Source organism: Cydia pomonella, chromosome 22 (assembly GCF_033807575.1).
Source record: "Cydia pomonella isolate Wapato2018A chromosome 22, ilCydPomo1, whole genome shotgun sequence".
Taxonomy (NCBI): Eukaryota; Metazoa; Arthropoda; class Insecta; order Lepidoptera; family Tortricidae; genus Cydia; species Cydia pomonella.
The window spans coordinates 2,408,911-2,426,323 of record NC_084724.1 but is presented as its reverse complement, the minus strand read 5'-3'; the positions used below and the strand labels follow the sequence as shown (position 1 = coordinate 2,426,323).

Sequence of the window (17,413 nt, the reverse complement as noted above, 5' to 3'; positions counted from 1 at the left end):
AATTAAAACACGACCGAAGTTTTAAATCGACACGAGTTGCGAATTACCTATTCTCACATGTATCGTACAACGTTTTACAGTACATATGGCCCTTTAAATGTTCGACACAGTAACGCAATACCTATGCTAATTTTCGCACTAGTGCTATAAAGTAGCACCATATGTACCTACGAAAATTAATGTTACATAGGTATAACATTCCCTTAAATATTAGAGATAAGGCACATATGTACCACAAGGACTTATAAAAGCTGGAAACTGTAAACAATACTTATTTAGATTTAGCCAAAATGGCGGCCACGGCGGCCATTGTGTTTTTAGTGTATTTGTTTAATTTATCATCTGGATACGTATTGATGGGTAAGATACTGTTTAAGCTTTTTGACTGACTTCAAAATTTCCAAAACGAGAAGGTCTCACCTTCTAATTAATTTCGGTTGTGTTTTTTTATAATTTTAAATTTTTATAATTTTTTTATAATTAAAATAACCTCAATACTCCGTCATTATATCAACCGAATTGAAAATATATTATTTAAGTATTTTTTATTTAATTTAGGATAACGAAACACATCATTAAAAATCCATCAGTAGCTTACATAAAATTAAAGGTATAGATCGTGTCATTCACGAAGACGCATGCCTTGACACGTATTGCCATGATATTAAATCGACGTGAATGATACGAACTATAGATGTCTGTTAAATTGTGTAATCACAGCTTATAAAACGTCGCCAATCACATAAAAATACTACGTAATTGTTGACACATTTGGTTGAAACTATATACTCGTATTCTCGAAAAGTATATATTCATTTAGATTCTTAGTTATTTATTTATTTATTTATTGTTTATTAAGATAAGTTATTATTTTCTTCATTTTTCTTTCATCTTACGTCGTTGGCAAACACGCATACGGCCCGCCTGATGGTAAGCAGTCTCCGTAGCCTACGTACGCCTGCAACTCCAGAGGAGCCAACTTCAAAAAGTTCCTAGATTTAATACTTACCTGTAGTTTGTTCTGTACATAGTGTAGTGTTCATATTGTTTAATAGTTGTATGTAGTCTATTAGTTAGTGGTAATTTGTATTTCTTTGCAGATCGGATACTCCACCTAACACTGTCTATGACCGTAATATGATAAGATTCATATACTAGCCGTGTCTTATCCAACCTCGACATTGGCAGAATCATCAACACCTTGATGGAGCCATAACACGAAAAAAATATTGATTGGATATCCATCTTTCATGCATACTACTTTCAAAATTTGTGTTGATGCGTCTTAGCACCACTTGCACGGTGTTTAAGGAATGCCTTAAACCGTTAACCGAGTGTCATATTGTCCTGATCACCATGGTAACTCCAGGTTTAACCCGGATTGAAGGATAAAATACAGTCAACAATGAAAAGGTGTATCAAGGGAATAAATTTACAGAAATATAATTTTTGTTGTATTTTCAGACGAAGATGAGAACCTGGACGAGATACTGACGTTGCCCTCCGAGTACAACATCAAGGCTGAACGGATCGACCTCATCGCTGATTTGAAGCTGCCTTTGAAGCTATGGTATGATACCAGTCATGATTTGTAGTTTGTGTATTTAGGTGTTTAATTGACAACCTGTCTAGCCAAAATCAAAATTCGTATAATAAAAAAGATAGGAAGAAACCGAGGCGGTCCTTCCCATCTGTAAAGGAATGATTCATGCCTACTTGTACCTGCCGGCCACATATGGGAATAGGATCATTCCCATCTGTCCCCGCCTCCCTGTCAGGTGGAACATGATGGGAATACACCCTCACCCCGGACCCGTTCTAGGGCGACATCCTTCGGCCGAATATTCGATTCGGTAAAATCTGAACCGAACATTAGGCCAAATAATCATATTCGGCAAACTCCATATTTGACCTATTTCGCAGGTTTAGCACGGAAATCAATCGATCCAGAGTAGACGTTTACGACGGTATGGTGAAGCGTTATTACTATTGGGGCGACGATGGCGCCACGGGGACCGAGGGAACTATCTACATGGTATGATGATGATGTTATGTGAGGCACGTGTAAGGTCGCCTGAACACAGGCCAATTCGTGTTTTAGTTATTAAATCTCATTCCAATATGATATTGACATGACACTGATCTGTCAGTATCAGAAGTGACGTTTTTGGATTCGAGTTTTAGTTGCTAGATCTTGCCAATATGATACTGACAAGGCTGTAGCCAGCCAGTGGACTAGGGGGGACAAAGTTGATATATTACCAGAGGCTTGGGGGGGAGGCAGACGCCACAGAGGGACATACATTATATGTAAAATTTGAGCTCCAGGGCAGCTGCTCCCCCTGCCTGTATCTGCCTACGCCCACGGATACTGATGTCATACTGATCTGTCAGTGTCAAGTGACGTTAATGGAAGGCTGACATATTGCGCAATAGGGTATTTGACTGCTAATCAAATAAGTTTCTTTTTTCGAACTGTCAAAACAATTAGCCAGTACAGAATTTATATGAAACACTAGCAAATAACTTCACGGTCATGTTCTACTCTTTATAGTTCTATACGAATTATAAAATAGAAATAGTGTCTAAAAATAACTGCTGTCAACGTTTCTCTATTAATGTTGTGGTGCTTTATTTCGTTCATGGTGTGAAATAATTTATTTTAATTACAGTCAAATACCCTACTATAAAGAATAGGTAACTTGACCATGACGTCATTTGCTAGTGTTTCATATACATTCCATAGTGGCAAATCGTTTTGACAGTTTCTAAAAATAAACTAGTTGTCAAATACCTTACTCCTCCCTCCAACTTATTCCTCCGTCTCCATTTCACCATCGGACTACCAGACAATCGGCACTTCGGCATCGCTTCATGGTAGGTATTCCACAAATACGCACGAAGCGTTTTGCTTCAACATTTCTCATGCGAACTGCCAAGGAGTGGAATGCCCTGCCCGAGTTTGTGTTTCCGCATGAGTACAATCTGGGTCTCTTCAAGGCTAGGGTAAATAGGTATTCACCACCTCACCTATTTTTAAAGTTAAATTTTATTTTTATTTTTTATTTTAATTTATATTTTTGATTCTAATGTTATTTGAATTTCTTATCCCAATTTTAATTTATTATAATTGTAATTCTAATTTTTTTTTTGACATGTAAATTGGCTTTGTTTTTAATTTTACTTATTGATTATCCTGTTACTAATTGATTTTAATTTTGATCTCATTGCATTGTTAATTTTATTTTTATTTTTATGTATATTTTGATACTGAGTCTAATTTCTGATCTTAATTTTAAATGTAAATAGGCTTTGTTTTAATTTTTATTGTAATTTTAATTTTAAGTTAGTTTTAACTTTAATCTAGTTTTATTTTGTCATTTAAATTAACTTTATGAATAAATGAGTATGAGTATGAGTATCTCATAGGTAAGCGTGCTCCACCGTAGACCGCATCATCACTTACCATCAGGTGAGATCGTGGTCAAATGCCTGCCTATCGTTATATTAAAAAAAAAACCTATTGACTCGATTAGTATGACTTTATAGTTCGTGTCATCCACAATGACGGGCAGATTTGTCAAATTTAACCTTTAATCACATTACAATAAGAGCCAAGACCCGCGTCTTCTTGAATAACACGTTCTATAGTCGACTATTGAAAGATAAAGCCAGCAATAGAAGCAATCAATAATGAAATTTATGACAAAAATATTTCCGTTGAAGTATGTTTCCAAATGTCCAGGCCTACCCTAAATGGACTGAGAAGGAGGGGCACACGATATTTTGCTCCAAAATGGACATGGACCAAGAAGTACCAAACGACGCTTTTCCCACTGATGAAGAATACGTATATGCAGGTACGATTTCGCTGTTCATAATAATAAATAAATAAATATTATAGAACATTATTACACAAATTGACCAAGTCCCACAGTAAGCTCAATAAGGCTTGAGGGTACTTAGACAACGATATATATAATATATAAATATTTATAAATACTTAAATACATAGAAAACACCCATGACTCAGGAACAAATAGCCATGCTCATGTGACCGACAGATTCGACAGATTGAAAATTCGTAAGACGGACACGTGACCTGTACCCCTAGTGTAAATTTAATCGACATCATAACGTGACGAACGCGTTTGCGTTAAGTCTCATTTTGTATAGGATTTTGAGTTTTCAAAACGTCCCGCTTGGCGCGCTCTTTCTAAATCACATACAAAATGAGACTAAACGCAAACGTGTACGTCACGTTTCGAAATCGAATTTATTTACACTAGGGCTACTGATCGAAAAACTCCATGATGGTTCTAGTATTTATGATGGTAACAGTCGTTGAAATTATGGATGGAAGTTGATTTTTCTGAGATAAACTTATTTATGTTAAATAATTGTAATAGTTCTGAAGTGTTAAATTTTTAATGTAATATAAATTGTCCTGTTCGTGTACGATAGCGCAATAAATGAATATTGTATTTAACACATAAATGATAGTACTATTATACTGATAATTAAAGCAATTCGTGCAAAATTATTCCCTAACCATTCCAAAATATCAAACGTTAATATTCAAGTTTTCACTTCTGCCGGCACTCCCGGAGTGCAACCGGTTGTTTTTTTTTAACATTAAAGTTACTGGTACGAAACAGTATTAGTTTATCATTTACTCGTACTGCGTAGGATTGTATTGAGAAATGGTCGTCCACTTTCCTCTTTATATTCAAACTTGATTTCAGGCAAAACATATCACGAGGGTCAGAAGGTCGACGTGTGGAAGTTCACGGAAGATTACGGAGACACACGAGCAGAACTCGTCCTCTACAGCCACAGGACGGAGCGGGGTGAAGATGTCCCAGTACAGTAAGGAATACACTTTGTCTTTGTCCACATATATACATAGCGTTCACAATATGTCTTAACTTTAAGACTAATAAAAGTAACAACAACAACACAAATATCCTATGGTATAACGAATAAATAAATATTATTATTATAGGACATAATTACACAAATTGACTAAGTCCCACAGTAAGCTCAATAAGGCTTGTGTTGAGGGTACTTAGACAACGATATATATAATATATAAATATTTATAAATACTTAAATACATAGAAAACACCCATGACTCAGGAACAAATATCCATGCTCATCACACGAATAAATGCCCTTACCAGGATTTGAACCCGGGACCATCAGCTTCGTAGGCAGGGTCACTACCCACTAGGCCAAACCGGTCGTCTAATAAATACAACATTCATTCACAGTTTTGAATGATTCACAGTTAGTTTCACTAGACTTAAATCGACCAGGGGACCGATTTTTGAATTTCGAGCGCTCGATTTCATCACTCGAAAATTTGTGGAAAACGACGAAATGCTATTTTTTTAAATACGAGCGATAGAAATTGGGAATCGATTGGTATTGAACATTCGTTTTCAATTCCATTAGAAGAATTTAAATGCCTATTAGTGGAGATATTATTGAACAAAATACACGAAATTGAGTGGTCGAAATTCAAAAATCGGCCCCCAATATGAACCGTGATTACATACCTTTTATACCTATTGTTTTTGGGCTCCCGATATTTCGACGCAGTTACATGCATCTTGCTCAAAAACAATTTAAAAGGTAATCACGGTTAATATAAGTCTATCATTCATTCATCAATTCATACACGTACAGGGTAGGCAACTTGGACGTATATAAAAAAAATTGCCGCCGTTTTGTTTAGGCGGCAAATTTGACAGTTGCATGACAATTATTTTGTATAGATACGGCAAATTCATTATGGAGCATTTTTCGTATGAATAACTTTTTTTATTTATCAAAACATTCTAGAGCCAGACCAAGATAAGTTGGCAGCGATTTTGACAGTCCAGACTGTGCAAGTGTTATTTTAAACGTCAAACTTCTATCAAATTATGTCGTACTTTTACAGGCTGAGCTATTAAAGTCGCTGCCAAGCTTTATACCTAGTTGAGATTAAAATAATGTTACAGGATAGTAAAGAAAGAGTTTAATACGATGTTGGGGTCATTAGAGAAACACGTGATCTTCAACTACGACCAATTCAACCCTCTGTTCTGCGAAGACGATTTGGATGCCGAGAAAGGTTAGTAGAACGATATTTATTCCGATAATAACTATATTTTGTTCACATATGGTCCTTACATTTATGACACAGATTTGAGGATTTTTTAGGGTTCCGTAGTCAACTAGGAACCCTTATAGTTTCGCCATGTCCGTCTGTCTGTCTGTCTGTCTGTCCGAGGCTTCGCTCCGTGGTCGTTAGTGCTAGAAAGATGAAATTTGGCATGGATATATAAATCAATAAAGCCGACAAAGTCGTACAATAAAATCTAAAAAAATATTTTTTTAGAGTACCTCCCCTACACGTAAAGTGGGGGTGAACATTTTTTTTTGCTTCAACCCTACAGTGTGGGATATCGTTGGAAAGGTCATTCAAAACTAATAGGGGTCTTCAACAAACATTTCTTGATAAAGTGAATATATTCGGAGATAATTGCTCCGAAAGAAAAAATAAATGTGTCCCCCCCCTCTAACTTTTGAACCATAGGTCCAAAAAATATGAAAAAAATCTTGGAAGTAGAGCTTAAAAAAGACATTAAATGAAAACTATAGCGGATATTATCAGTTTAGCTGTTTTTGAGTTATCGCAAAAAGTTTCCCCTTCATAGTAAAAAGACGTACACCCACAGTTCATCCCTTGGTTAACAATCTACCATACTTTAAGCTCCAGTTTAGCTTATTGTGACGGAAGAGTAACTACGGAACCCTACAATGAGCATGGCCCGACATGCTCTTGGCCGGATTTTAAAGATTATTTAGCAGTTTTGAGGAATACAGTAACTACTTATGTTTATGAACTAAAACTATTTACTTACTCAAACCCGTTAATATTTAGGTCCTAAGCAACTTTTATTATCTGGCCAACCCCAAAACCACGAAAAAAAACCGGCCAAGAGCATGTCGGGCCACGCTCAGTGTAGGGTTCCGTAGTTACTTTTCCGTCACAATAAGCTAAACTGGAGCTTAAAGTATAGTAAATTGTTAACCAAGGGATGAAACGGTACCTTTCACCCGAGTTAAACAAATAGGCAAATTTGCATAATCAGTACCTAATTAAAGTAAGTCTTTTACTATGAAGGGAAAACTTTTTGCGATAACTCAAAAACAGCTAAACTGATCATGTCCGCTATAGTTTTCATTTAATGTCTTTCTTAAGCTCTACTTCCACGATTTTTTTCATATTTTTTGGACCTAAGGTTCAAAAGTTAGAGGGGGGGGACACATTTTTTTCTTCTTTCGGAGCGATTATCTCCGAATATATTCACTTTAGCAAAAAATGTTTTTTAAAAACCCCTATTCGTTTTGAAAGACCTTTCCAACGATACCCCACACTCAAGGGTTGAAGCGAAAAAAAAATTTCACCCCCACTTTACGTGTAGGGGAGGTACCCTAAAAAAAATTAAATTTTTAGATTTTATTGTACGACTTTGTCGGCTTTATTGATTTATATACCCATGCCAAATTTCAGCTTTCTAGCACTAACGACCACGGAGCAAAGCCTCGGACAGACAGACAGACAGACAGACAGACAGACGGACATGGCGAAACTATAAGGGTTCCTAGTTGACTACGGAACCCTAAAAATTGACTCTCCCATAGAAAATTTCAACGTAAGATGAAATGTAGGAAATAGCCTAATATTATTTCGTGATTTCGGGGTTGGTTCTATGTATAGTAAAAGTTACTTAGTATGACCTAATATTTACGGGTTTGAGTAGCTGCTAAAACAGGGATTGCCTGCCTCGTAATACTAAACAGCGTCTCTTAACTTCGGCTGGCAATCCTGGCTGTTGTAAAAATTGCCATTTCGATATGATGGTTGCATTGGTCTACGTGACGGAGCGCCATCTTGATAGTCACTCCTCGTGATAAATTCCTTCGGTTTTTTTCTCATTAATATTTTTGAAAGTGTAATATCGATAGCTTATTATACCGTACAAATTTTATCGTATTTAAAGCTCCTAATACTTGGATACTAGCGAAATAGTCCCACTGGACTGAAGCCATAATTTTAAAAGAATGAATGAATTGTTATTCATAGAGGGATCATGTGAGTGGACTCCTGATGACTTTAATGGCCACATGAAGATGTTGCATCCCGCATTCCATAGCGACCTCGACGTAGCGTTCAACAGGTATGCTCTCGCCCACCGAGGGTTCCGTGCAAATTTAACTTTTTTTTACAAATTTATGGTTTTATTTTTATTTTTCCGTGTTCTAGTAGTATAAGAAGATATTACTTGCCAAATGTCATAGTTTTACGTAGGTCAATGAGAGAGAGAGAGAGAGTGCCAAAATATGTATACGTTTTTTTGCGGCATAAGGCATAATCGACCGTTTCTTCTTTTTACGGTAACTTAGAAGTTTTTTTTTTCACAGTTTCAAGGTAAGTACTGTATATCTGAGTCTATGGTTAATGGTTGGTTTATTTCAATTCGATACCTCGACGCATTCCCGAGCTAAAGGGTGTTGACAGACAAAGGGACGGACGTACAAAGTTATCCTATAAAGTTTCGGTTTTTTTTTGAGGTGCGGAACTCTAAGAGGCCTCAAGTACTAACATTTTTGCCTTATTTTCATGAAATCTAAAGGTAACAACACTAAAATTTATTTTACAGCTTTAAAAAGCACCATGGAAGAAACTATCAGAACAAGAAAGAACATAACATGAGAAGAGATATTTTCCACAGGAATTGGAAGTCAGTAAATTATTATTCTAATTTAAATATATACATACTTATGTATTTTTGCGAAAAAAAACTGCCAAAAATATCTTAAGTCATATTAAAGGTGCGACAAGACCGCAGCTTAAAAAACGGTCACGATACGGAATTGCAGTGACGCGTCGTATGCGTACCATTTTTGACGCATGCTCCCCACACCGCTGCTTAAAATACGCTGACGCACCGTAAATTGATCTGCGTAAAAATCGCAAAAAATATTACACGGAGATTTTATCGCAGACACCACACCGGTGACGTAAAAGACGCGACTGTTTAGTAAACAAAAAAGATTCGCGTGAAGCACGTCACTGCGATTCCGTACCGTCACCGTTTTTTAAGCAGCGGTGTGGGGAGCATGCGTCAAAAACGGTACGCATACGACGCGTCACTGCGATTCCGTATCGTGACCGTTTTTTAAGCTGCGGTCTGGTCGCACCTTTATCTGTAATTAGAGCACAAATCCAACATATCCATATAAAATCAAGATGACATAAGCAGTCCGCATTTATTTTATACTTCAATTTTGCATATTTACGACCTGGTAACCAAATTAACATTTAATCGGGTAGCAAAATAAGCATACAAGATACAAGAAATTTATTGGTAAAAGTCAATGTTTTACAGGTCATTTTGAGTTAGGTACATATTCAACTAATACTAGTAGGTACACAGCATTTTTTGGATAAATGTCACTTATTATAAAATAAAAATATGTTTAAAGCAGAACAAATACATAATCAGTATTTAATAGGTCATGTCATTTATAAGGTAAACAATTAAAAACGTGTTTATATATAATTTAACTACTTAGGGTTAGTACACGATTCAACAAATTCGTCGACGCTGTAGCATGCTAAGTCAGTTAACATTGCTTTAAGATTTTGGTCAAACTTTTTATTCATTTTTGCTAGTTTTATTTCCTCAGGTAGCAAGTTATACAATTTTACGCCTAAGATCCCAAGTGACTTTCGGGCCCTTGCGAGCCTGCACCGCGGGACGACTAACCGGTTAATTCTACGGGCCTGCGAATGGGTAGCGTATTGATCCACGTTAGCTCTAACATACTTACATGCGCTTAATATGTAAACACTCGGAAGAGTGAGAATCTTATACTCTTTAAATAAACTTTTTGCGGGATGATCATATGACTTTCCGCTGATAATACGAACAGCACGTTTTTGTAATTTGAAAGGCCTTTTGCGGTCAGCCGCCGTCGCCCACAGGTCAGCACCCATAATAAGAAGCGAATGAAAATACCCATAGTACGCTTTTATCACATTTTCATGAGACAAGGTCGGTGCTATTCTGGAAAGCGCATAGCATGCGGAAGACAGTTTGTCGCACAAGCAGTCGATGTGAGGGGACCACGTGAGACCGGAATCTAGGATGAAGCCTAGGTATTTTACCTCTTTAGCTTGTGGTACTTCGACGTCATTTAGCTTTATAAGTAGTTTGTTGTTAATGTTATGTCTAAGCTGGAAATATAAAATATTGGTTTTTTCTAGATTTAATAGCATTCCGTTTGCAGCAAACCATTGAGATATTAGTTGCATAGCAATTTCGACCTTAGAATTTAAAATTTGAAGGTTGTCAGCGCTCACCAGGATGCATGTGTCATCGGCATAAGTTATGAACTCTAAATCAGGACTAGCCGATGAGATGTCGTTTACCAGGATTAAAAATAGGACATTTCCCATTGTGGATCCCTGTGGTACAGCCGTATTGCCTATATTTTCTAAATTCGATTTAGAGTTCATAACGCATGTACTCTGTTTGCGGTTATTTAGAAAGGAGCGTATAGTATTATGAAACTGGCCTCCGACACCATACCTAGATAATTTTTCAAGGAGCAAAGAGTGGTCGATCAGCTCGAAGGCGCGCGACAAATCGCAAAATATAGCAGCGACTTGTCGCCCGGCGTCGAGATGAGTCAGCGTCCGCGCCACGATATCGCGCGTCGCGTCAGTCGTCGACCGCCCCGCTTGATATGCATACTGTTGCGTATTTAATAAACCATTACCTATGAAATATCTCATAAGTGATGAACTCATAAGATACTCGAAAACCTTAGACATAATGGGTATTAGAGATATTGGTCGGAAACATTTCTCAAGCTCCATTTCACCCTTCCCTTTATATATAGGTTGTACTTTTATAAGTTTCAATATATCTGGATATACTCCATTAAGTAGGCACTCGTTGAATAAAAGCAGGAATAATGACACGACCACTGGCGGTAGGTAGTCCAGCACGCAAGTAGACATGTCGTTAATATCTTGGGATTTTTTTCGCTTAATTATTTTAAAGGCTTTAACTATTTCAGTTAGAGTGTAGGGTTCAAACTGGAATGTAGGCACATATATTGGTAAATAGTTATACAAATAGATAAGAGCAGAGCGATTACACGGCTTTGTATTGTTTACATTTGTTTGTATATAGTACCGGTTCAGGCGGTCGGCGGCAGCGACGGCGCGCGCGGTATCGCTCTCACCAGCTGTTTTAGAAATAAATATGTTTAAGGCACTATTATTTTTATTCGAGTTTTTCCATGTTTCGGAGGCGATAACGCGCCATACGCATCGAGACAAGTTTTCATTCGATCTAGCTATCTGACTGTTTACATATTCACAACGAGTCGTTTTTAATGTGGACCAATACAGTACTTCCATTTTTTCAAGGGTCAGGCGTAACTCGCAATAATAAAATAAAAAACAATATTATCCAAGTTTGTGCAAAGTAATCATTCAACTTCACAGATTCGTCGTAGACCACAACCGTCAAAACCTCGGCTTTAAGCTGGCCCTGAACCACCTCTCGGACCTCACGCCAGCCGAACGGGCGCACATGAGCGGCGGGAGACGATCCCCCCACCCGTCCGCTACAGCCCCCTTCCCCCACAGCGAGAGACAAGTTGGGGACATCGTTACCCAGATACCTGAAGAATATGATATGAGACTGGAAGGCATCATATCGCCTATAAAGAGTAAGTATTCAATGTGTTTTGCTATAGGAAGCTAATATTTAATCACCTTTAGAAATAAGGACGGAAAAATCCGATACGATTTTCAAGCGTCGATTGAGAAACGTTTTGCTGGACAAACCATTATATTCAATAAGTGAATTTTTTGACATAACCATATAAATTATTTTTCATATTTGACATTGTTTTATTTATTTTATTTTTATGTAATAGCTCTGAGAGCTTTTCGTGACCTCGCGACAAATTTTTCCACATAAATACAGAACCTGGCTTGACATAACATCTCACAAAATTCTACGAGAACCAAGAAGAATCGTAGAATTTTGTGAGGTCGCATTCAATAGATAATCTATTATAAAGGAATTTTTGGCAAATCTAAAACGGAGAGCTTGGTCAATTACTCCATTTTTTGTGAGACGACTCGCTGGTCAGTTTTTATCTTATTAAGTATAAGTACCTGGGCGACCGAGCTTTGCTCGGTTATACTATTTATTGTAATATGTTGGTGTATAGGTGATAATCTTAACTACATTTTTTTACTAAATTAAACTTGTCTAAAACTAAAAAACTTAAAAAATTATATATGAACTTGGACTTATATAAAAAAAAAAAGTTAGTGTCACCGGGCGAGATTCGAACCCGTAACACTCGTTTAGCAGTTCGCGTCTTAACCCGCTGGACCAGACGGACAGTAGCCGGCAACCCGAAATTAGCGACCATATTCTGCGTCGAAAGAAAAACGCATGAAAACTCGAAAACACGCGTTTTCCCAAACATAAGACTAATCTAGATCGATTGTTTACCCCCAAAAACCCCCATATACCAAATTTCAGCGAAATCGTTAGAGCAGTTTCCGAGATCACAGAAATATATATATATATACAAGAATTGCTCGTTTAAAGGTATAAGATATACGTGACTTCATCAGAGCAGGGTCCTTATGCTTCACGTGCATATGGACCGTTCCTTGTGCACATGGAGCATTAGGACCGTTTTCTGATGGAGAAGTTCCTTATGATGGAAAGCCAGATATAAGTAATCAAAATCTCATGTTTGTTACAGACCAGGACCGATGCGGGTCCTGTTGGACTTTCGCGACGGCGGCGGCGGTGGAAGGGGCCCTGGCGAGACTAGACGGACGTCTTCTGGACCTCAGCGAGCAGTCCATCGTCGACTGCAGTTGGGAGTAAGTTGCCCCTACCTGTGTGCACGTTCAGATGTCCGTCGGGGTCCTGTGGTCCTTCGCGAAGGCGGCGGTAGAAGGAGCCCTGGCGAGACTAAACAGACATCTTGTCTTCTGAACCTCAACGAGCAGTCCATCATCGACTGCAGTTGGGAGTAAGTTGGCAACCTTAACTAGATCTAAGCCGACATTGTCAGTAGAAAAAAGCAACAAATTGCAAAAAAAATGAATTTCACGCCATTTTGTACTGAGAAAGTATGTAGTATGTGTCCGACTTTGTCTGGCAGATGTGCCTGGTGGGCAAATCTGTTATGTCAGGATCACTACCGGTCGGTAGCCTGGTCAGGCTAGGAGGCCGCAAAAAATTTGTTTATCAGTTATGGATGTTTTTTATGTATTGATCTTTAATTATTTTTTTATTCGGTATGCTTACTGCCTAAAATTAATAGATTAATAGACTTATCTACAGGATGCAAAATACAAGTTTCCACATATATATATTTGAGTATTCATAGTACAAGCTTTGCTTTGTTTGGAACTTAGTTGATCTGCGTAAAGACTGTACCCATATTTCATTTGCATCAGGGGTGATAACGAAGGATGCAATGGCGGATTCCCTAAGGAAGCCCTGGAGCACATCATGAAGCACGGAATCCCTCTAGAGGAGGACTATGGCGGGTATCTGAACGAGGTAATTCTGAATTTAGAATCCATCTGTGCTAACTTTGCACCGATTTAAATATATCAAATTGAGGTAAATACATTATTAATTCACACCATGCATGCAATAAAGCTCCAGAAAATTATTAGAAAAACGTACACCGCAGTTTTTTTCTAACACAGTTAATATTCCAAGATTTCAAAACTGAACCAAAGGGTAGCGAGTGGTTCATAAAGTAGAATACAAAAATTAAATAAAATTGGATACTGAGTAGAACAGAAAAATACTAACTGTAAAACATTACGAATCAAATCCAAATAAACACTTAAATATTTATCATTCAAAGTCATCACCACCAGCCAACGTGAGGAAACAACTCATTTGCATCAAATTTGCTACTCTTGTGGATAAAATGCAACTTTCTCATCGTTTTTGAAGTATAAAGAGAGCTGGAAAATATTTGTATTTAAATGATAATTTGATTTTAGAACGGCTACTGTCACCTCGAGAACGTCACCGAAGTATTCAAGATCCGCGGCTTCACGATGGTGACGCCAATGAGCGTCAGCGCCATGAAAGTGGCGTTGTACAAGTACGGACCAGTCATCGTCACTATCCAGAACAACCATGCCTTCGACTTCTACCGTAGCGGCGTGTTCTACGACCATACATGGTAATCTTTGGTGAACCATTAGCGACTCAGAATGACGTAGTGAGTAGGGAATGCTAACCGGTTAACCGGTTAACCGGTTACCCGGTAATTTGACCAATATTACAGCCGGTAAAATACCGGTAATTTCCAGCCGTAACCGGGAATTTACCGAACGTTGTATAGGCAAATAAAAATGTAACAACCTGTTGAATTAGCCCATCTATGTCTTCGTACTTACAAATAAAAACAATTACTACGGTTTACGATTACGAAGAGACACTTAAAATACTTACTTTTCTGCATCTTATGATCTCGTCGGAGTAGGAACTAGGAAGCAATGTTTTGTGACAAATGAGTGGTCGCTAATCCCTCGCCCTTTCCCTTCTCGCCACCCCTACCCGATCCGCCTTACTATGTTCAGTGTCCTTTGTTTTAGTCTGTAGTGTCAGACAAGTGTGGAATGCGAAAGAACATTTTCTACCGCTGGTTACTTGTGTTCAAGATATCGTTCACGAATGTCTAAGCAACGTTCTATATTTTATATATAATTAACAGAATGATCTGATGATGACATGTTCCGGATTTCAACTCCTATCTTAAGAGCCCGGTAACGATTTTAGAGCAAAAATTATAATTGAAAGATTTAGTCGTTGGAATTGTACACCTTTTGTTACGTAATATCTAAATAACAAGTATTGGTTTCTATTAGCACGTTTTTTCATCTTGCCTTTTAATAATGAGGTCGCAAGCGTGCGTCCCCGGTAATAGGTGACGCAAAGGGATAGTTTTTAAAAATTCATATAAATGATGGTAGTAAATTATACAAAATGATGTATAAGAACAGTTTCAGCAAATGTTGTAGATTGTTTAAGTATCAAACGTATTATACGTTGAAATTAAGTCAATTTTCAGAGAAATTGTCACGAAGTAATTTCTGGAGAAAATTGATTTCGTCTAACTTTCATTTACACTACTTCAAATTTATAGTAACAAAAATGTAGTTTATTAAAGTTGAAGTACAGGATATGTGTAATACAAAATTACCATTTTTAGCAGTCCAAACTTAACGCAATTTACAAATAAGATCGACAAAATCACTGCTTTTCGCGCGTTTACCTAAACGTCCATCAGAAAAAAAATCATTACTAATTAAGTGAGTCTGTTTAAAAAAAAAAAAATATTATAATGAAAGATAACAAGACGTGCTAATAGAAACCATCAGTACTTGTTATTTTTAATAGTTAACAAAAGGTGTACAATTTCATGCGCTTAATCTATCAATTTGATATTTTTGCGACTAAAATCGATAACGGCCTCTTAAAGTGCAATTTTAAAGTAACTAGTGTTAAAATGATATGAAACTAATCTTGCTATTAAATATATTTTTTTTCTTATATTTAATAGATTTTAATGAATGTTGATTACGGTTTTAGTTACTTTAATAACAATATTATATTGATAGATGTGTAAATGCAAACGTGTATGACATTTAAATGACGACTGTCACTTTTTTGTTACCCTTTGATTACTGCGATTTTTAAAGAATTAAAAAAGTTTAATGTTGCTTATTTAATGTACAAGTTCATTTCGCTTTGAAATGATACATGTTTGATTTTTTATTTAATATGATTAGTAAATATAATATCTTGTTTCATGTTTATAGTTTATTTTCATTATTTTGTTTTGTCGATGTTTCTATAACGTGCTGTTGATTACTTTTAAAGGTTACTGACGAAAATAAGGACACAATCAATAATAATGCAAAATCAATGTTTTTTATATCATAAACGTATAACCGGTAATTTACCGGTTAACCGGTTAGTGGGACCTCGCGTCGGTAAATTACCGGTAATGAAAAACGCCCGGTTATTGCATTCCCTAGTAGTGAGTGTTGTGTGCAAACCATTGTTTGACAATAATGCCGTAAACGAGGGTAGTTTCTTGCCTTCTCTGCCGCCACCGGCGCCCGCGCCTAGTCATCGGGAGGGCTGCGGCCCGCAATCTGCGCCGGCACGTCAACGCAAGCAGCGTTTTCGACTTCAAGTGACCCGTTTTAATAGATTTAAATAATAAATCTTTGGCTTACTTATAATGTCCAAAAAGCACTACAGTGAAGGGGTATCATTCTAGCCACTTCGTACCTTATCACAATGGCAAAATGGCTGTTGTCCGCGTGGCGTACGTCCAGTCCACGGCCTAACCGATTTCAAAATTAGCTTTTTAAAATTCAAAGTATAATCTGCTATCTAGATAGCGTTGTTATACATTTTTCGAGGGATTTGAAGTTAAAGATCACTAATCAAAAGATTTTTTGTTTCAGTGTGGATGACTATGTCGGCCACGCCATAACCATCGTGGGCTACGGCTCCCGAGATGGGGCCGACTACTGGATCGTGAAGAACTCCTACGGCCAGCAGTGGGGGGAGGACGGCTATATGTTGCTGTCCTCTTTGAACAACAACTGTTTCGTGCTCAACGAACCATATTATCCTGTAGTTTAGAGAAAATTTAGATCGATGTGACAGTCCATATCAAAAGGGACCTTATGGCGGTCAGCGCTTACGTAGCGTAGTACCGCAAGTATAGAGGCGCTGCTAATAATGGCGTAAATGACGACCGCCATAAAGGGGCCCACTGATTACCAGTTCGGCAGACGATATCGGCCTATCAGTTATTCACGATTGTCAGCTTTTGCGGATAACTGACAGGCCGATATTGTCCGGTGACCTGATAATCAGTGGGCCCTTAAGGCCCCTTTTGGCAGTCCTAATTTTAGTTGTAGATAAAATGTATTGTGATTAACACATAATAGATTTCCACGTGCACAATTAAGGTTTTTTTTTTACGAACTTGTTAATCTCACTATTCCTTTAATCCCTTAATCCTTTCTATAGGGAGCGTGCATGAACTGTAGACGGCAGCACAGACGCCCCCTATTCATTGGCGAGAACAACAAGTTTCCATCTCTAGACTTAAGCCACCAGATGGCGGACCCTACTATGCGAAATAGAGCCAGCGTGAAGTGTAGCGGGCAGCACCTGCTTAGAAGCGTAAATTGTTTTCGCTTCCGATTCAGGTCACGAGATGGCAGACCTTCCAACACGGCCTCTATATA

The 17,413-nt window shown here is 37.6% G+C and overlaps 1 protein-coding gene across 1 annotated transcript; it reads left to right on the top strand.

The window, feature by feature from the left end:
* Window positions 1-253: 253 nt before the first annotated feature.
* LOC133530034 (cathepsin K-like) lies at window positions 254-17,126 on the top strand. The gene is made up of 13 exons (XM_061867842.1): window positions 254-360; window positions 1,465-1,570; window positions 1,924-2,035; window positions 3,746-3,860; window positions 4,746-4,869; window positions 6,009-6,121; window positions 8,141-8,234; window positions 8,718-8,798; window positions 11,579-11,805; window positions 12,865-12,988; window positions 13,571-13,676; window positions 14,135-14,319; window positions 16,619-17,126. Exons 1-13 carry the CDS (start codon window positions 291-293, stop codon window positions 16,797-16,799), a joined length of 1,638 nt encoding a protein of 545 aa, XP_061723826.1. The 5' UTR covers window positions 254-290; the 3' UTR covers window positions 16,800-17,126.
* Window positions 17,127-17,413: the final 287 nt, after the last annotated feature.